The sequence below is a fragment of the Chlorocebus sabaeus genome, chromosome 28 (assembly GCF_047675955.1).
Source record: "Chlorocebus sabaeus isolate Y175 chromosome 28, mChlSab1.0.hap1, whole genome shotgun sequence".
NCBI classification, from domain to species: domain Eukaryota; kingdom Metazoa; phylum Chordata; class Mammalia; order Primates; family Cercopithecidae; genus Chlorocebus; species Chlorocebus sabaeus.
This window is the reverse complement of record NC_132931.1, coordinates 15958970-15980363: the sequence shown is the minus strand read 5'-3', so window position 1 is coordinate 15980363 and position 21394 is coordinate 15958970. Positions and strand designations below refer to the sequence as shown.

The 21394-nt window shown below is 43.8% G+C and overlaps 1 protein-coding gene across 4 annotated transcripts in view; it reads right to left on the bottom strand.

Moving 5' to 3' along the window:
- The window catches only part of RNF216 (ring finger protein 216), a 162049-nt gene that overhangs the window by 84812 nt on the left and 55843 nt on the right, over positions 1-21394 (bottom strand). For all 4 annotated transcript variants that reach the window (XM_073012807.1, XM_008018763.3, XM_008018766.3 and 1 more), the window contains 5 exons: positions 19821-19960; positions 15626-15676; positions 13806-13943; positions 11754-11902; positions 10784-10862 (listed from right to left, as the gene is read on the bottom strand). In XM_073012807.1, coding sequence (XP_072868908.1) covers positions 10784-10862; positions 11754-11902; positions 13806-13943; positions 15626-15676; positions 19821-19960 — 557 coding nt within the window. The remainder of the gene's footprint in view (positions 1-10783; positions 10863-11753; positions 11903-13805; positions 13944-15625; positions 15677-19820; positions 19961-21394) is intronic.

Below are 21394 nucleotides of genomic sequence, written 5' to 3'. Positions count from 1 at the left end.
CACTGGACTTGGCGCTTCACCCATGCTGTTTCCATTGGTTTTTCACACAAGCTCTACGAAGTGGGTGCAACCATTCTTATTGTACAGGGAAAGGAAATGTGGCTTAGAGAGATCAAGTATTCACCCCAGGTCACAAAGCTAGTGAGCGGAGGAGCTAAAGCATAAGTGAGTTTAATGTCAAAATCCCTTGTCTTAGCCACTGAGCTATACCGTTTCCCTCAGTGTGATGCAGCAAAAGCCACGCATTTCCCTGCTACTCATGGCCTCACAGCACCCAGTGCTGTGCAGAGCTGCACATCAATGAACACTTCTCACATAAGGACTTCAAAAGAATTCTTGAAACAGAAAACTTACTATGAAAGCCCAGCTAAAGCCGTGTCCCAAACAATGCCTCTTCATATGAATGGAACAGGAGGTTGGTGATTGGTCTCCTGAGAAGGTGGAAACACTAACCCACAAAGGCAACTCAGGACCAGAAGGGAGCCCCAGGATGTTGTCTGGGACAAGGAAAAGCCAGGCCCATTTCCTAAGGATCAGGGAGGTCGGCAACATCTGAGGCCTCAGGTCGCTGCCGGGTCCTCGGAGCCCATGCTGACTCTAGACTTCCTTGGCTCTGAAATGCAGGTGGGTGTGGGCTCTACCACCTGCCGAGGGGTCAGCATTTCGAGGGGAGAAACCTGAGGGGCTGCAGCAGCCCTGCAGAGGGAGTGGGAGTGGCAGCATAGGCCATGTCCACTCACAGCTCCCAGCCTCCTCCAAGGCAGGCCAAGGGGAGAGGCAGGTGCTTCTACCATTAGCGTCTGACATGAAGGATAAAGGAGCTGGAATACAGGGGAAAAAACTATTTCTGTAGGGTCAAGCAGAAACAAAAATAAAATTTTTGTTCATGTTGGCGTTTTGGTTTAATGCATACGTATTCTTACCTTTCCCTATTTCGGGTTGTCAGCTCTCTCCCTTCTGAATAATCACTGAAACAGCAAGCATGGTATTTGACTCTTAATGGGAAGGCAGGGTGGGAAGAGAGGCAAGCAACATTTGCCTTTTATTATTTTTCTTCTTTAAAAGAATCTCACAAACACATTTACTCTATACTGTATTTACTGTGCTTCAATAGCAGGTAAGGGAAGAGAATGTGCTTGCGTGTGTAATTAACCAAAATCTTCCCAGGATCAAGAAGTCTGTGAATAGATTCACTATGTTTTCAAATTTTAAAAAGTGAAATTTTAGAAAGTGAAAACTGACAAAAGTACTCAGACACAAGTAGAGTTAAAAATCCTGAAGCCGCCGGGCGCGGTGGCTCAAGCCTGTAATCCCAGCACTTTGGGAGGCCGAGGCGGGTGGATCACAAGGTCAGGAGATCGAGACCATCCTGGCTAACATGGTGAAACCCCGTCTCTACTAAAAATACAAAAAACTAGCCGGGCGTGGTGGCGGGCGCCTGTAGTCCCAGCTACTCGGAGGCTGAGGCGGGAGAATGGCGTGAACCCGGGAGGCGGAGCTTGCAGTGAGCCGAGATGGCGCCACTGCACTCCAGCCTGGGCGACACAGCGAGACTCCGTCTAAAAAAAAAAAAAAAAATTCCTGAAGCCTCCTTGCTATGACGCCAGCCCTGCTCAGTACTTGATGGAAGGGAGGCTCACAGGGATGGTGTCTGTGACCCACTCTGAGGCTGTTTTAAGGCCGGGAGGCTTCCCTTTGGGTTCTCAGCTCTGCCATTTACCGTTACCTGATTTTAAACCAGTGTCTATTTTGTAGGGCTGCTGTGGGGACCAATATGAGCTGAGAGCACTGCCAGGCACCCTACATGATATACCTGTAAGGGAGCGTCCTTCTGTGGCCCGAACCTGAAGCTCTTCAGAGGGACTCATGTTGGGCTCTGAAGGAAGTGACTCACCTCAGAGGAGCAAGGGCAGGTCACATTCCATGATGAGGAATTCTCACACCACCCTCCTTCATATTTGACTCACATTATGCAGCATGGACTTCCACTCTAGTAAATGAGTCCTCATTTGTGGGCTTAAAAATCTTTTTGTTACCCAGACATTTGGTTCCTGTCAACGCTACTTCCTGAATAAAGGTCTTCCCTGATAGTAGGAACAAGTGGCCCAAGCTTCATTCATCTCTAGATAAATGTGAAGGCCTGTGCTCAGCACAGGAGTCAGCTGACTGGCTGGGCCCCAAATTAGAGTGCTGTTAATAAGTGCCAACCACCCGCCATCACAGCTGGAGCTGCCCTGGCACTGATAGCTGGTCCACACTCATTTACATTTTCTTCACGCAGCCATGCGGCTACTGTAGGCGGCTGCAGATGCCTGTTTTTTAACCAACAAACTGGTTCATTGCAGATGTGAATTTTGGTTGTATTTCACGGCTGTAAAGCTAATAACAGCAAATGCTACAAAGAATAGGATGGGGCCTGGAAAGGGCAGAAAAACATAAGCAGGGAAGGAAGTCGGCAGGTAAGAAAGGATAAATACAAGTGACATTGGGAAAAGATGGGTTGTTACACAACCACACACACATTTGCAGTTTCCACGAAAAGACTCTACACCAGATGTTCTTCAGTTACTCTGATTAAACTCTCACCACCTGATGGTCTCTCATCCTTAGCACTTGCTTCATGAGTGGGCCTAAACCTCCGCCTCGTGGCCCTAAGTTTCTGGAAAACTTGACTTACATACCTGTGAGTTTATAAAGCAAAGTTAAGACTGTGGCAAGGCAGAAAAGACTCAACAGTGAAACTTCTGACTCTAAGAAAACATACTCCAGAAGCATCACTTTCAAATCTCCTTTTATGTAACACTCTTCAGTCCCACACCAAATATACCCAATTCATTCCTAAAAGCAGCACGCCGAAAACAAACTAATGAATTATCTGAGAACACACAAGGGAGCTGAGAGCCTTGACAAAAGCATTCCATCATATCACTGAAACAAAGACTCTCTCCATTTCATCAAAGATACAGTGTCTTATTCTTCAGGGATTCCAGAGGAATGATTCCAGCCATTCAAATCCTCCTCCAGAGAGCACATTAATATAAACGCCTCATTTCAGAACAAGTTTCTGAAAAGCCAACTGGAATTTATATTACTGGCAAAGACATTGCAATGAGAAAGCAGGTGCCCTTACTCTCACACGGATCAAAATTAGCTTCCCGAGGTTAGCTCGGGAATCCTCAAAGATTAGCAAATGCTTTAGCCATCTTGCTAGAAAGAATGGCATAAGGAGAATTTGCACAATTAAGAAAGGTAAAAGTGTATGCGCTAATAACATGGACATCTTAGATGAAGTCTAAATGCATATAGTGGTTTGCTTTAGTACCTGAGCCTAAAAGAACTGTGTCAATTCTGCTTACAAAACAGTGTTTTGCTGACACACTTTTCAAACACCCATGAGGAAGAAAACCCTTTCCTCACGGAGCATCAGTGCCACCTAGTGGCAACTCGTTCCACAGCCCACAAATAAGGACACAAGATTTAGGCATAAACTCCTTCTCATCCAAAGGACAAGGTGGGACTTCTCTCATTCCGCTGGTAGTCACTGAGCCAGCTCCACCAGGCTGTCACTGCCTCAGGTCCCCATGTGATCACATTTTTCACTTTATTTTCCATAATGGGCCAAACACATAACCCTTACCCTAACATTAGAAACTAAAATGTGAATGCTATTATCTGTAGGTGAAAGTCAAGTTCTGAAGCATATTGTAATCGATCATGTAATCATAATACACATTCTCTCCACTGCAAAACGTTGCTGAGGGGTATAAAAAGATGTGAATAAATGAAAAGACATACTTTAAACTTAGCATGGCCCAGCATTTCGAAGCTAATAATTTCCCTCATAGGCACCTTGCCCTCCACCTCTTTCCTCCTTTTGCTGCTCATTTCAGACTCCAAATTCTTCTTCCAGCCTAGATCTAGTCACTGATCTAGGGTCACCGATCTATGGAGCACCTATTATGTGCCAGGAATTGTAAAAACACGTACACATTGGATGTCTCCCCTAAAATCTTAACATGTCTGAAACAAGAGTAACCTTCCCTCCTGAATCTTTTGGATTCCATTTCCGGTTTTGTAAACACCATCATCAACTACATAGTGGCCTACACCAGACAAACCTGTGAGGCCTCTGGCCCTCTCCCCACCTTTACATGCAGCACATCACCTTTTAATCCTCTACTTCTCAAATCCGCCCCTGTTCTCCACCTCCAAGGGCAGTTATGGTCATTAGGATCTTTATCCGTTAGGATGTGCTAGGTTATGCTGCTGGAACAAACTCAAACCTCAGTAGCTCAAAACAGAGACTTTCTTCTCACTCATGTTGCATATCCCTCTTGGCAGAGGGAAAATAAAATGAACCATATGCCCTTTTAAAAAAAACCGCAGTAGGCTGGGTGCGGTGGCTCACCCTGTAATCCCAGCACTTTGGGAGGCCGAGGCAGGCAGATCACCTGAGGTCAGGAGTTCGAGACCAGCCTGACCAACACGGAGAAACCCCGTCTCTACTAAAAGTACAAAATTAGCCAGACGTGGTGGTGCATGCCTGTAATCCCAGCTACTCAGGAGGCTGGGGCAAGAGAATTGCTTGAACCTGGGAGGCAGAGGTTGCGGTGAGCTGAGATCACGCCACTGCACTCCAGCCTGGGCAACAAGAGTGAAACTCCATCTCAACAAAAACAAAAACACAACACAACACAACTCAACCCAACCCAACACCACTTTGAGAGGCCGAAGCAGGCAGAGGATCATCAGGTCAGGAGATCGAGACCATCCTGGCTAACACGGTGAAACCCCGTCTCTACTAAAAATACAAAAAATTAGCCGGGCATGGCAGCAGGTGCCTGTAGTCCCAGCTATTCAGGAGGCTGAGGCAGGAGAGTCGCTTGAACCCGGGAGGTGGAGGTTGCAGTGAGCCAGGATTGCACCATTGTACTCCAGCCCGGGCGACAGAGCGATACTCCATCTCAAAAAAACAAAACAAAACAAAACAAAAAGTGTGGTAAAAACACGATACAAAATCTACCCAATTAACACATTTTTAAGTGTATAGGATCTATTAGCAAAATTTTCTACAGTTGATCTCTAAACAACTTCATCTTGCATGACTGAAACTCTCCAATGCACAGCGACTCTCCACTTTGCCTTCTCCCAGCCTCTGGCACCCAGGGTTCTACTTTGTGCTTCTATAAGTCTGACTACTTTAGATCCTGCATTTAAGTGGAATTGTGCAGTATTTGTCCTTCTGTGACTGGCTAATCACACTGAGCACAATGTCCTCAAGGTTTATCTGTGTTGTAGTATGTGTCAGGAGTTTCTTCTTTTCAAAGGCTGCATAATATACCACATTTTAATCATTCATCTGTTGAACATGTCAGTAAGTTGCTTTCATCTCGTGGCTACTGTGCACAATGCTGCAATGAACATAGGAACATGCTGAGATCCCTTCTCAAAGGATTTCAATTCCTTTCCATAGGCTGCCTTTTCACTCTGTTGATGGTTTCCTTTACTGAAAGCATCTTAGTAGTCTCACTTGCCTATTTTTTGCTCTTGTTACCTTGTTTTTGGTGCTATACTCAGGAAATCATTGCCAAGACTGATGTCATGAAGCTTTCCACCTATGTTTGCTTCTAGTTTTTACAGTTTCAGGTCTTACACTTAAATCTTTAATCCATTTAAAAAGTTGATTTTTGTGTTACGGTATGAGATATGGTATCAGGGTCTAATTTCATTCCTTTGCATGTGGATATTTGGCTTACAGCGCACCATTTATCAAAGACTACCTTTTCCCCCAGTGTGTGTTCTTTGCACCCTTGTTGAGGATCAGCTCATCATAAATGTGTGCACTGTATTATGTGAGCAGTGTATTACGTTCCATTGGTCTACATGTCTGCCTGTTTAAATTACTGTAAATTTGTAATATGTTTTGAAGTCATGAAGTGTGAGGCCTCTAGTTTTGTTCTTCTTTCTTAAGACTGTCTAGGATATCTGGGATCCTTTGTGGTTCTATATGCATTTTAGGCATGTCTTTCCATTTATTTATGTCTTCTTTAATTATTTCAGCGATTTTTCATAGTTTTCAGTGTATAAGTTTTTCCCTACTCCTTGGTTAAGTTGTTCCTAAATATTCTAACTTTCCTGATGTATTATAAATTAGATTTTCTTAATTTCTCTTTTTGGAGTGTTTGTTAGTGTACAGAAATGCAACTGATTTTTATGTGCTGATTTTGTATCCTGCACCTTTGCTGAATTTATTAATTCTAACAAGGTTTTTGTGGAAACTGCAGATTTTTCTATGTATAAGATCATGTTATCTGTGAACTTACATGGAGATGGACGCTTTTGCTTTTTCCTGCCAAACTGCTCTAGCTAGGGCTTCCAGTGTTATGTAGCATGGAAGTAATGAGAGTGATGTCCTTGCTTTGTTTCCGATCTTAGTAAAAAAAAAAAAAGCTTTTCAGTGTGTATGTTTTTTTTTTTTTTTGAGATAGAGTCTCACTCTGTCACCCAGGCTGGAGTGCAGTGGCACAATCTCCGCTCATCGCAACCGCAACCTCCACCTCCCTGGTTCAAGTGATTCTCCTGTCTCAGTCTCCCAAGTAGCTGGGATTACAGGCGCGTAACCATACCCAGCTAAATTTTTGTATTTTTAGTAGAGACAGAGCTTCACCATGTTGGCCAGGCTGGTCTTGAACTTCTGAATTCACGTGATCCGCCTGCCTCGGTGTCCCACAGTGCCAGGATGACAGGTGGGAGCCACCATGCCTGGACAGTGTGTTCTTTAGTTCTCATATTTTGTGAATTTTCTTGCTGTTTGTGATTTCTAAGTTTATCACCTTGTAGCTGGAAAAGATACTTGGTATGATTTTGATTTTAAATTTGTTAAAACCTGTATTATGATCTAATATTTTCTATTCTAGAAAATGTTCCATGTGCAATAGAGGAGAAAATGTGTTTTCTGTTCCTGTTGGCTAGAATGTTTTGTATGTGTCTGTTAGGTCTATAATTTTATTCAAGTCAGCTGTTTCCTTACTAATGTTCTGCCTGGTGGTGCTAACAATGATTGGAAGTGAGGTACTGCAATCTCCTACTATTTTTGTGTTATTTTTCCCTTCGGTTGTCAATATTTGCTTCACATATTTGGGTGCGCCGATGCTGGGTGCATATGGATGCTCTCTAACAATGGTTTAATTTACACTTTTTGACTTTACTGTGGTGTGAATGTGATACACATTCAGTAGAAACTGTAATTCAAGTACCCATACAATCATTCTCTTTTTCACTTTCAGTACAGTATTTAATAAATTACATGAGATACTCATAATTTTATTCTAAAATAGGCTTCCTGTGAGACGATTTTCCTAAATCGTAGGCTAATCTAAGTGCTCAGGCTTTTGTTTTCCTTTTTTCAGGAGCTTGCAAGCTCTTGCTTCTTCTGGTGCCTGTCTGAGGTACCACAGGCCCTCTGGAGCTACTGTAAGCTTCCCAGCTCTTTTTTGGCCTCAGCAGCTCCAAAGCATCTAGAGTACGTTGGGTTCTGCCAGCACTGAGTTGGGTGAGACAGAAGCCAGTCCCTCAGGCAGCCCCTTGAGAACTCCAAATGCTGGACACATGCTCTACTCTTCCCCTGGACCCAAAAAGCAGCCTTCTAGGTACACTGGACTCTGCCTACTGTACTGTGGGTCCTCTGGGGCAGTACAAGCCACCCAGCACCCAGCTTTCTCTTCTTCTCCGCAGCCCCCAGGGACCTAGACCATGCCAGGTCCCATCAGTGCTCCATTGAGTGAGAAAGAAACCAGAGTCTTGGGTGGGCTCCAGAAAACCTAGAATGCTGGACTCACGCTCCAACTCCTTCCCTCCAAAGAGAAGCAGGGAGAGGGCAATGAGGAGTCAGTATGTGCTAGTTCCACCATCCCATTTGTCCTCAGTGGTCCCCAACCTGTACCTTGAGCAGCCTCCTTAGAGGTCTGAATATCAGATATATGTTCCAGTCTTCTTTTTCCTCCCCATAAAGATGCCAGGAGTTGGGAGTTCCCTCCCAATCACACGGTGCTGTGCCAGGGGGAGGAGCTCTGGAGAGCCAGCACCACAAATTCCCCAGTCTTTGATGCAACTGGTTTTTGGATTTCTCACAGAGAGAAATGGTCCTTCTATTGTTGTTGAACTGGTATCTCTATGGGAAAAAGAGGGTCTGGGGCTTTCTCTTCTGTCATCTTGACATTATCCCATATGACATGCCTTTATGGTTTTTTCTGCAAGTGATCTAACTACTCACATGTTTCACTGGCCACAAGAAGATACATGGCTACCTCTAAGTTCAGCAGGCCATGTATATTCCTCCCACAGATAGAAACTAAAATATATGTGGTGTTCCTATTTGGGATGTTAAGAGCCCCTGGGAAGCTCTCATCAACATTCCAAGTTGACGCTCACTAGATGCTATTCCAGACTCATGTGTGCCCTCAGGCTTTTATTTTTTAGACTCTTTTCTTTTAAAGACAGGGTCTTACTCGGTTGTCCAGGCTGGAGTGCAGTGGCACAATCATGGCTCACTGCAGCCTCAACCTCCTGGGCTCAAGTGATTCTCCTGCTTCAGTCTCTTAAGTAGCTAGGACTATGGGCACACACCACCGCTTCCAGCTGAGTTTTAAAATTTGTTTTGTAGAGACAGGGTCTCACTATGTCGCTCAGGCTGGTCTCGAACTCCTGGTCTCCTCAGTGATCTGCCCGCCTCAGCCTCTCGAAGTGCTGGGATTACAGGCATGAGCCACTGGGCAACAAATGCAGCTGCTTTTAAATGTCTTCAGGATGGGGGTGGTGGCTCACGCCTGTAATACCAGCACTTTGGGAGGCTGAGGCGGGTAGATCACTGGAGGCCGGGGGAGTTCAGGACCAGCTTGGCCAACATGGTAAAACTTCATCTCTACTAAAAATATAAAAATGAGTTGGGCATGGTGGCACATGCCTGTGATCCCAGCTACTTGGGAGGCTGAGGCAGGAGAACTGCTTGAAGCCAGGAGGCGGAGGTTGCAGCGAGCTGAGATCATGCCACTGCACTCCAGCATGGACGACAGAGTGTGAGACCCTGTCTCAAAATTAAAAAAAAAAAAATGTCCTGAGAGAATAATGGTCTCTCCTCTTCTTTGACCTTCCCAGTTGTACATAAGGACTTTCACTGGGAGACCTTATTTGAAACCTTACTAGGAAATGTAGTTCCCAGCTCCTTCTAAGCAACTCATGAAGACCTAAGAGGCGGTATAGTGCTGTACATTTCTCACCTGGACTACTCAATAGGCAAGTAGACTTCCCTGATATTTTACCTCTCCCCACCTCAGGACAGTGTGCTGCATGGGCCTGCCCCTGCTCAGCTTATGAGCCTCCTTCACACTCCTAGCACCAGTAAGTGTCCACACTGCTGCCACTCCTGGGCATTTCTCCATCTCCACTCCACCCCCACCCTTTCCATCCTTTGGCTACTTCCTCCCTATCTGCTGTGTCTTAGCGCAGGCATCATCTCCCCAGGCAGTCCAGCACCTGACCCACTGGAAGCACACAGGGAGAGGCCAGCACTCTGCTTTCTTATTTTTAATTTTTTTTGAGACGGAGTCTCGCTCTGTTGCCCAGGCTGGAGTGCAGTGGCCGGATCTCAGCTCACTGCAAGCTCTGCCTCCCGGGTTTACGCCATTCTCCTGCCTCAGCCTCCCGAGTAGCTGGGACTACAGGAGCCCGCCAGCTCGCCCGGCTAGTTTTTTTGTATTTTTTAGTAGAGACGGGGTTTCACCGTGTTAGCCAGGATGGTCTCGATCTCCTGACCTTGTGATCCGCCCGTCTCAGCCTCCCAAAGTGCTGGGATTACAGGCTTGAGCCACCGCGCCCGGCCTAGCACTCTGCTTTCTTAGAGTTGCAAGATGCCAGTGACTGTTGGGACAATTGTTATAGCAACAGCCTGGGGTGCGAACATATAAAATGGCCAGAAATATTAATGCTGAAAACAAAATAAATAAAGTTTTGATCCATTAGTTTAGTTTCTTCTTCCTTTTCTAATCTCTACCTTAATTTCTTTACTTTCCCCAAGGCAAAGATGTTGCAGTGTTCAACTCTAATCACCCAATTTTAGAAAAATGGCTTAGAACGTATTTGTCTAGGTGGATGCTAATATTCACTAAAAACTCTAAGTGGCTTCTAAATAGTTGACAAATTTTAAGACACTCTTAGTTCAGAGTAGGCGCCAAGCTAAAGGGAAGAAAGATCTGCAACAGTAATGCGCCTAGACAGCTCTGTTCCCACCTAATACAGTCAGTTCTTATGAGGAGAAACAGTCAAATGAATAACCTACCAGATGTGATGGAGATGCCACTATGATGCCCAGTTCTTTAATCAAAAAAGCATCATCTGGACTTTGAAAATGGCAAAAGGTGTGTGTGTTTGTGCAGGGAGGGGTAGCAGGGGTTATTTGAGCACAGGTGGTGAAAAGAGCAAGCAAGAAAAATGTTGACACAGTGGAAGAAAAACTAAACACTTCCCACTTTACATTACAGTGTCTGTCCTAAAGATGATGATATAAAACAGCAATCCAGAGCTTTGTAACTGGAGTGACACGAGTGGCTGCCATCTCAGTAACCATGTCAACCGTTACTCACAAAGTACTCATCCTCATTTGCTTATGAAAAGGAAAGCACTCAGATCCTTCTTATACATCAGCAGTCAGGTAAACAGCAGGTATCTGGGCCATGAGGGTAGCCTATAATACCATAATATACATCTAGAAAAAAATTTGCCTCCCTACCTTTCGGCAACGAGGATTAGGACAGCTGAACCTCTTCACATCACTGTCCAACAGAGCAGGAAAGCTACAGGAGGGGCACCTACAGTCAGAACAGCAGAAGTGACATTACTTCCAACATTAAAGACTGACTTGGTTCCAGCTCCATGTGACTGTTCATATGAAGATGGAGTTTTGAGCTGGACATTCACATCCCCTTTATACTTGTTAGTTTTCCTGAAAACACAGATTGAGCCTCTTCTTTGTGCTGGCTCTTATCAGGAAACATAATCACCACTTGCGGTCCTGACTCAATATAAACCACTCAATAAACACATCTCAATCTCAATGAGAACTCCTTGCATATACCGATTTCCCTCCAGCCCAGGGCACCATGATTGTGTCTACGGGCCAGAAGATCGGGGGTGCCAAGATATGTAGACAGAAGTCTGAGCTGCAGGCCGGGCGGGGTGGCTCACACCTGTAGTCCCAGCACTTTGGGAGGCCGAGGTGGGTGGATCACTTGAGGTCAGGAGTTGGAGACCAGCCTGGCCAACAAGGCAAAACCCCGTCTCTACTAAAAAGACAAAAAAAAGCTGGACGTGGAGGCGCACACCTGTAATCCAGGCTACTCGGGAGGCTGAGGCATGAGAATAGATTGAACTCGGGAGGCGGAGGTTGTAGTGAGCTGAGATTGTGCCACTGCATTCCAGCACTCCATAACTGGGTGACAGAGTGAGATTCCATCTCAAAAAATAAAAAGAAGTAGTTTGAACTGCAGATTTTTCCATTAATAGAATTACTGGTTACTCAATGGTTTTGAGGTGTAAAAAATAAAAATAAATAAGTAAAATTAATGATAATCTTATTTCTTAGCAAGAAATGCCAAAAAACCTGGAAGATATACTCAATTTTCATCATCTGATGCAAGTGCCCAGGTAGTTTTCACAATGGGGAAAGGTTGGCAGATGGCACGCTCTGCCTGAGAACAAACCTGACAAGCTCGTCAGCGTAGGCTGCTGCAACCTCCTCCTCGGCTTTTCGTTCATAGTACTTATATAGGATGGTCTGGGGGAGCACCTTCTCCAGCTCACTGGTTGGGAACGAACACGTGCAGCTGCCTTCCATGCAGCTGAGCTCCGACTAGAAAAAGGCGAACCGGCAAAAAAGAAAAAAACCAACACCATTTATAGAAAAATAAAAAGTGTCAGTGGTTAAAAACATAGATCCTGAGACAGTAGAGCAAAGATCTCTCTGCCTGTTTGTCTCTGAGAAATCACAATTAAATCACGGAAACCATGAAACAAAAATTCAGTACATTTTTGATATCACTAGAGGACCTCTATCAGCCCAAATCACAATCTACAGAGATTGAAAGTGGAGCAAGGGTAAATGGCTTAGCAGACCAGAGAGAGAAGCCCATAACTTAGGGTCTGAAAAGGAGATGTTGGGGAGAAGTTGGTCCCCTCTACAGATATTAGAAAGCTGGAGACCCTCTGGAAAGCAGAGCTGAGTGGTGGGGAGGGGTGGGGACTCAAAGTAATAAACTGAAAACAGGGAGATGGGTGGAGCCTGTAGTTCCTACCCCCTTCAGAAGGAACTGGCTGACTCCGAGAGAAATGAGGAAGATCTGAACAGCTGGACCACAAGGCTCTGGCCTGGGAACCAGTCACAGAGAAGAGCAGAGCTGAGGGGGCCCGAAGTCAGAGTCTGAAATGAAGTCTGCATAATGAACAGAGAATTCTCCAGCCCCTTCCTCCCACTCAGTTTCAGAATTTTGGAAAATGGACTCACACACACGAGGTAGGAGGCAGACTGAATCACCCCAGGGAAGAGACTTAAGGGCCATTCAGGTTCATAATATAAAAGTTAACTGGCTCCTAGGCATGTAGAGTCAAACCCACTGCTCTATAAGCCCCACTAGTCACACAGCTTTCCAACAGCTCTTTAACATGAACAAAAAGTGTCAGACAGGAGGAATGCGTCCCACATGAATGAAAGACAGACACCAAAGAAAACAAATGGAAAAAGACAACATCTTAAAAATAGCCAAAATTTATGAGGCATTTACCATGTGTCAAAGAGTAAGTTTATTAAATTCATGACCTCATTTAGCTTTCAAAACAATACTATGATTATTTCCATTTTACAGAAGAAGAAACTGAGGTTTAAGGCATTTAATTTGCTCAAGATCACAGAACTGGTAACTGGTATGGCTGACGGGGGGCATGGCCCAATGCATTCTGCTTGACTCCAAATGTCAAGCTCTTTGAAAAAACAGAAACTTTATTTATTTATTTATTTTTCTGAGACAGAGTCTCACCATCACCAAGGCTGGAGTGCAGTGGTGCGATCTTGGCTCACTCAGCCTCCTGAGTAGCTGGATTACAGGCACCCACCACCACACCTGGCTAATTTTTGTATTTTTAGCAGAGATGGGTTTTCACCATGTTGGCCAGGCTGGTCTCAAACTCCTGACCTCAGGTAATCCACCTGTCTTGGCCTCCTAAAGTGCTAGGATTACAGGCATGAGCCACTGTGCCCAGGCAAAAAGTCATCTTCTTAATCACTGTGTTAACTTTATATTGCTGCTGGAACAAAATACCACAAACTTAGCGGTGTAAAACAATGTAAAATTCCCATACTGTGTTTGTTATGGTGATGTCCAGAGAAACTGACTTTGGAGAGAGAAATATGATCTTGTGTAAAGTAAGTTATGTTATTTTAACATATATTTAATCCAATAGGCTGCAAGGTTCTCTCTTTCGGAGGTAACCTTCCCTCTGATTATGAATAAGAAGATGAGTGAAGCCGGTACTCCTCTGTAGCTAGGCATGGGGGCGTGGAAGAATTCTACTGCTCCCTGAAAAGAAATCTGCTGTGCTTAGAGAACCCACATAATCACACACAACAGGTAATGCCCATAAGCACACCAGCAGAATTCCACCTCACCCTGAAAGAGGCACTTACACTTGTCTATCAACATGGTCTCCTTAGACTCCAGGAATGTGTCCTATATACATGGGACATATTACACAGTTCTTACCTTTCCAGATCCAAAGACTGCCTCTTGGGCATATCTGATGAGACACTCTTTGCAGAACAAGTGAGCATCTGCGCACTGCGTCAGCTCCTCGAATGGAAATTCCCCATAGCAGCAGCGACACTCAATCAGTTGGCCATCCTGCAGGCAGTCAAGAAACACACATGAAATGTCCCGCACTTAAGCAGAGGGAGAGCCTTGTCTCCCATCCTCATCTCTCTCCCATCCCCCAAACAAATTCTGAGGTAAAAAGCAACCCATTTTAGAGGCCATAAGACAATGATATGCTGTTTCGTGCTATATAAATTCAGCTCAAGATACTAGCACAATAGTAATCCATACCTAAACCAGCGACGTTTTCATGGGTTTTGTCTGGTATTCTTTAGAGTAATTCTTTGTATAAAGTTATCATATTCAATCCCATGGTGCAAAGGGACTAGAACATCTGTACTCAGATGCTAACGTGATTATAAAAAGCAAGGATAAGGAACACAAGAGATATTAACCAAAATGCTTTCAAAAGTTGAATTTTGTTCTTGTCATAAGGACTGGTCGTATCCAAGTCTGAGCTTTATTTTAAGGGACTATTGAAGCTAATTAAAGCAGCAATCTCAAGTAATGTACCAAGCTACTGACTCCTTTTATTAACTATAGCAACTGATCCAATCACCAACTCATTCTTTTTTTTTTTTTTTTTTGAGACAGAGTCTCACTCTATCGCTCAGGCTGGAGGCGCAATCTCGGCTCACTGCAACCTCCACCTCCCAGGTTCAAGCGATTCTCTTGCTTCAGCCTCCTGAGTAGCAGGGAATTACAAGCGCCCACCACTATGCCCAGCTAATTTTTTGTATTTTTGGTAGAGACGGGGTTTCACCATGTTGGCCAGGCTGGTCTCGAACTCCTGACCTTGTGATTTGCTCACCCTGGCCTCCCAAAGTGCTGGGATTACAGGTGTGAGCCACCGCATCCAGTGCCATTCTTTTATTTATTTATTTTTAATTTTTGTTAGAAATGGGGTGTTGCTATGTTGACCAGGTTGGTCTCAAACTCCCGGGCTCAAGCAATCCTCCCATCTCAGCCTCTCAAAGTGCTGAGATTACATGCATGAGCCATGATGCCTGGCCACCAGCCCATTCTTAATACCACATTAGAAAAGGTCACTAGCCGGGCGTAGTGGTTCACACCTGTTCCCAGCACTCTGGGAGGCTGACATGGATGGATCACCTAAGGTTAGGAGTTTGAGACAGCCTGGCCAACATGGTGAAACCCCGTCTCTACCAAAAATACAAAAATTAGCTGGACATGGTGGCACATGCCTGTAGTTCCAGGTACTCGGGAGGCTGAGACAGGAGAATCGCTTGAACGCAGGAGGCAGAGGTTGCAGTGCACTTCAGCCTTGGTGGCAGAGCAAGACTCCGTTTGAAAAAAAAAATAAATAAATAAAGAAAGAAAAGCTCACTGTATGAGGGCGGCAGACACCATACAGAAACCCATCTTATCCTGAGGTTAGACATATCTCTTTCTTTTAACTTTAAAGTGATATCTAAGTTGTAAACTTTCCTTTATGAGTCTATCTAATGAACGTCAGGTAATGATTTTTAATGGGAACATCTATTATCTCCCCTTCAATTCTGATTCAGTGTGGTATAAGAGTGACTATACTAGATCATGTATCTGACTATAACTTGGCTGAACTGCAAACTCAGCAAATCAACAGGAGGTTATCCAAAAACAAATTTGCCATCAAAAATGCTGACAAAACATGGTAAGAGAAAACAGCCCATGAAAATGCCCAGAACAAATAAGGTGAGATTTCAAACTACCTTTTGATACTGTTCTTCATTCATCTGCAGGGCAAGCAAAAAGTCTTCATGCTGAAGAACAAAAAAAGCACACACTCAGACACAAATTCAGTAAAAATGACACTAACCATTTAGTATTCATTTCCATAAACATAACTCCAGTATTGTGATCTCTTCAATTACACAGTTTAGCAGTTCAAAAAGTTACCTGTGAATAAATTGTAAGTGGATCAGAGAGCTAGAAAATACAGGACAATTTTTCTTAAGTATGACTCAAAATGTAGAATAAATAAGGGAAAAGGCTGACACACAAAACACTTTGAATAGCAAAGAATAGTATCAACAAAAACAAACTGAACAAATGAAAACTAAGTTTGGCTGGGTGGGATGGCTCATGCCTGTAATCGCAGCACTTTGGGAGGCTGAGGCAGGCAGATCACCTGAGATCAGGAGTTCGAGACCAGCCTGACCAACATGGAGAAAACCTGTCTCTACCAAAAATACAAAATTAGCTGGGTGTGGCGGCATGCGAATGTAATCCCAGCTATTTGGGAGGCTGAGGCAGGAAGATCACTTAAACTCGGGAAGCAGAGGTTGCAGTGACCTGAGATAGCACCATTGCACCCTAGTCTGGGCAACAAGAGTGAAACTCTGTCTCAAAAAACAAACAAAAACTGTTTGACAACAGACTTCGTTGGTGAGGCTGTGTGGCAGTGGGCACCCTCACACGTTACTGGTGAAAATGCAAAGCAGGACAACCACACTGGCGGGACACTGGCACAGAGTCATCAATGCCACTTCCAAGAGTCTAGCCCAAAGATGCACCTGGGCAGAAACAGGGAATGATGTATGCATAAACTTATCATGGCGCTATTTATAATCACGAAAACCTGGAAACAACCCTAAACGTCCATCAACAGGGGAATGACTGAATAAACTGTGGTATTACATAAAATGGTATACCAGCCAGTTTCAAAAAGGAAAGAGAAAAATCCCTAAGAATTGCCATAGAGTGATTGCCAGGATGCATGGTTAAACGAAAAATGCAGTCACAGAAGAGTTCTTCACCATTTGGGATTACATTAAATTATTTGTGAGACAGCATCTCACTCTGTCGCCCAGGCTGGAGTGCAGTGGTGTGATCCTGGCTCACTGCAGCCTCAACCTCCCAGACTCAAGAGATCCTCCCGCTTCAGCTTCCTGAGTAGCTGGGACTACAGGTGTGAGCTACTATGCCTGGAAAACTCTGCTACTATCTGGATAAGACAGACGGGTAAATAAAAATAGTATACATATTTGTTTTTCCATAAATAAGGAAAAATAAACCAAAGACTAACAACAATGGTTATATATAAACAAAGTAGGAGGCCAGGTACAGTGGCTCACGCCTATAATCCCAGCACTTTGAGAGACCAAGGTGGATGGATCCCTTAAGGACAGGAGTTTGAGACCAGCCTGGTCAACATGGTGAAACTCCGTCTCTACTAAAAATACAAAAATTAGCCAGGCATGGTGCTTGCGCCTATAATCCCAGCTACTCAGGAGGCTGAGGCAGGAGAATCCCTTGAACCCGGGAGTCAGAGGTTGCAGTGAGCCGAGACCCTGACACTGCACTCCAGCCTGGGTGACAGAGCAAGACTCTGTCTCAAAAAACAAACAAACAAAGGAAAGTGGGAGAAAGGGACAGGACAAAAGCTAGATTTTTCTGAATATTCCTTGTTTTATAGTTTTGATTTCAGAGCTAAATTTTTTTTTTACAAAATTAGATAAAAAAACAAAACCAATTCTCTAAAAGTTCAAAATAAACAGAAAGAAATAAACTTTTTTTTCCCCCCCCCGAAATAGAGTCTTGCTTTGTTGCCCAGGCTGGAGTGCAGTGGCACGATTTTGGCTCACTGCAATCAACCCCGACCTTCCAGGTTCAAGCAATTCTCGTGCCTCAGCCTCCCAAGTAGCTGGGATTACAGGCAGCTACTTGGAGGGATTACATGCCCAGCTATTTTTTGTATTTTTAGTAGAGACAGAGTTTTGCCATGTTGGCCAGGCTGGTCTTGAACTCCTGGCCTCAACTGATCGCCTGCCTTCGCCTCCCAAAGTGCTGGGATTACATGCATAAGCCACCGTGCCTATAAACTTGTTTATCAACTTAATGGCATAAGCACCAAGACATATTTCAAGCGACTTTAAGATATTTTAATTTTATATTCTCAGATATAATCTGACAAGAATAATGTTATTAATGTCATTAAGAACCAAGACTTTTAGCATCAGAGAAAAGAAAATAAAGTTGGCAAGGCATAGTGGTGTAATCCTGTAACCCCAACAATTTGGTTGGCTAAGTTGGGAGGAAGGCTTGAGGCCAGAAGTTCAAGACCAGCCTGGACAACATGGGGAAACCCAGGCTCTACAAATAGAAAAAAAGTTAGCCAGGTGTGGTGGTGTACACCTGCAGTCCCAGATACTCAGGAGGCTGAGGTGGAAGGACTGCTTGAGCCCGGGAGATTAAGGCAGTAAGCCATGAATGTGCCATTGCACTCCAGCTTCGGTAACATATGGAGCTCCTCTGTCAAAAAAGAAAAGAAAAAAAAGCAAAGAAGGCACTTTGGAGAAATTGTTGAGTCCAGGTGAGAGAAAGCAGAAGTTGGAACGGGGTCATCTTGCTGTGCCCAGAAGCAAAGACACTGTCAGAGACTACAGGAGTCGGGTAAGAGAGACTAACTTGAAGGGGCAGCCATTAGTCAGAGACGGGACAATGTGAATATCACCAAGAATAAATGACAATGAACGGCATTCATCAATTTGCTAATACTTTAAATACTTATCTGATAAGATTGGTGAAATTAATGAATGTCATTCTATAACACATGGATTAAGATAATACATTCTAATTTCTGCTTAAAATCTAGAATTTTGGTCAAAAATAATCACTTCATTCATTTTTGAGAAAATGCCTGCCAAATACCTAATTTTGAACAATCACAGTTTTTCTGTCACTTTTTTCCAAGTAAAAAGTGGCCAATGTCTCAATTGCACAAGTGCTTTCCTCATACCTGGATATAAGACAAGCTTCATATCCTGGGATGTGGCGGAAGCACTTTATGAAGACTTCATTTTATTACACAGAATATTGAAAAGATGTTTTCAAGGGTCAAAATTTGGTAAAATAATTTTTACTGCTTTATCAAAGACATTTATAGGTGAAACTGGTGTCTTAAAAATATAAGTTCATGGTGGTGAAGAAAACAAAGATTATGAGGATGGCTCTATACCACTGGTCTGATTCATGCCAAGGCACCACTGCTTTGCTTCTGCTGGTACAAATTCAATATGGTGAAAAAGCAAATACAGCTGACCTTGATCAACAGAGGTGTGAACTGTGGGGACCCACCTATGTGCTCATTTTCTTCTGCTGTTGCCACCCTGAGACAGCAAAACCAGCACACCCCTCCTCCTCAGCCTACTCAACGTGAAGACCATGAAGATAAAGACCTTCTCATGCTGACCCACACTACCATTTAATGAATACTAAATATATTTTCCTTATCATTTTCTTAATAACAATTTCTTTTCTCTAGCTTACCTTATTGTAAGAATACAGCATGTAATACACAAAACATACCAAACGTGTTCATTGACTGTTATGGGTAAGGCTTCCTGTCAACAGCAGGCTGTTCACAGTGAAGTTTTGGGGCAATCAAACATTATATGCAGACTTTCAACTGCACAGGGGGAAGCACTCCTAACTCTCATGTTGTTCAAGGGTCACTGTAATGTCTTAGTATAGTTATAAGAGGTTTGACTTCGTAGACCCCCGAGAGAGTCTTGGGAAACCCAGGGATCTCTGGGTCACACTTGGAGAGCCACTGGTTTAGAAGATACTTATTAAACAATCAATATATACATTCCAGCTGACTTGCACATTTGATACTGTATTTAGAAAAATTAAAAAGCGAAATGGAACTGAGGCTGGTGGAGGAGGTAAAATAGATACACTAAGCTCCAATTAAAATTTTCTAACATAAATCTGATTTATGAAACCACAAACATAAGTATTATGACAAAACCCAGGTTTTTTCTTTTTAAAAACTTTGCATATATCCAAATTCACCACTCTGAAGAAAAGTGAAATCTTAAAAGACAGTTTTGTACTAACTAAACCCTAAGAGCAAACCAGAATCCCAGAAACACACCCGAAGACCAGAGCACATCTTCCTACCTCCGCCATCTCTTTGATTTTCTGCTCATAGAACTCCTGCTCTTGTTGCACAGCTGGAAGGAGAGCACGCCGGTCATAGGACCTACAATGTCGTCGCTTATTTTCAAGAAAGAACATCCTCTTTTCTATTTTTATGTCACCTAGAAGATATACGACAATGCAAAAGCATGCAGACAACTGTGTGTTAGGAATCTGGGCCAGCCATGTCCATTCTTCCCGGCCTCATCCTCCCTCTTCTCTCTGGCGGTACGTTTCATGACTTCTCTATCACACTCTATCATTTGGGAAGACTGGGTTTCTTACCATTTGCCAACCTACCAACCATTTTTTGACCTTTCTGGTTCTTTCCCTCTCTTTATGCTCCAATTGGAAGGCATCTCCTACTCTGTCACTAGTGTACTATGTGATTATACCACAATTTATTATCTATTTCACTACTGAGGACATTTGGGTTTACTGTTTTGGGTTAATCCAAATAGTGCTGCTTACAGTCATGTGTTGGTGAATGTATGTCCGCAATTTAGCTGGGAACTGCTAGATCATTCCAGCTTTAGAAAATAATGCCAGTGTTCCAAAGTGGTTGGACCAGTTTACACCCTTCCTCTATCAGCAACGCATGTGAGTTCCAGTCTCTCCATGTCCTTACCAACACCTATCATCGGTTTTTAATTTTAGCCATTCTGGTGGGTGCAAATGTGCTATATGTTTTTCAACCATTTTTATTTTGAAAGCATTCAAATACACAAGGGGCTGAAGGAATAGTACCTATATTCACCACAATGTATTATGAGAATGAAAGACAGCAGAATGACAAATATCAGACATGTAATTGATCTGTTTAGGTTTTGTATTTCTTTTGTTGATTTGGCAATTTATGATATTCTTTTTGGAGACAGAGTCTCGCTCTGTTGCTCAGGCTGGAGCGCAGTGGCGCATTCACAGATAACTACAGCCTCAACTCCTGGGCTGTGGCGATCCTTCCACCTCAGCCTCCTGAGGAGCTGGGACTATACAGGCAGATGCCACTACGCCCAGCTAATTTTTTTGTATTTATCATGTTGTCCAGGTGGGTCTTGAAGTCCTGGGCTCAAAAAATCCACCAGCCTTGGCCTCCCAAAGTGCTGGGATAACAGGTGTGAGGCACAATGCCTGACCAATTTATGTTTTTCTACAAAACTTTATCTCATCCAGATTTTCAATGTACTCTTGTCTGTTCTTGGTAATCTCTTGATTTTAACATTTACTATCTGGTTCCTAATACATTTTATTTTGATTCTCCTTTTCTCTTGCTCCTTTTCATGTTTTTTTTTTTGTTTTTTTTTTTTTTTTTTTTTTTTTTTTGAGACGGAGTCTTGCTCTGTCGCCCGGGCTGGAGTGCAGTGGCCGGATCTCAGCTCACTGCAAGCTCCGCCTCCCGGGTTTACGCCATTCTCCTGCCTCAGCCTCCCGAGTAGCTGGGACTACAGGCGCCCGCCACTTCGCCCGGCTAGTTTTTTGTGTTTTTAGTAGAGACGGGGTTTCACCGTGTTAGCCAGGATGGTCTCGATCTCCTGACCTCGTGATCCGCCCATCTC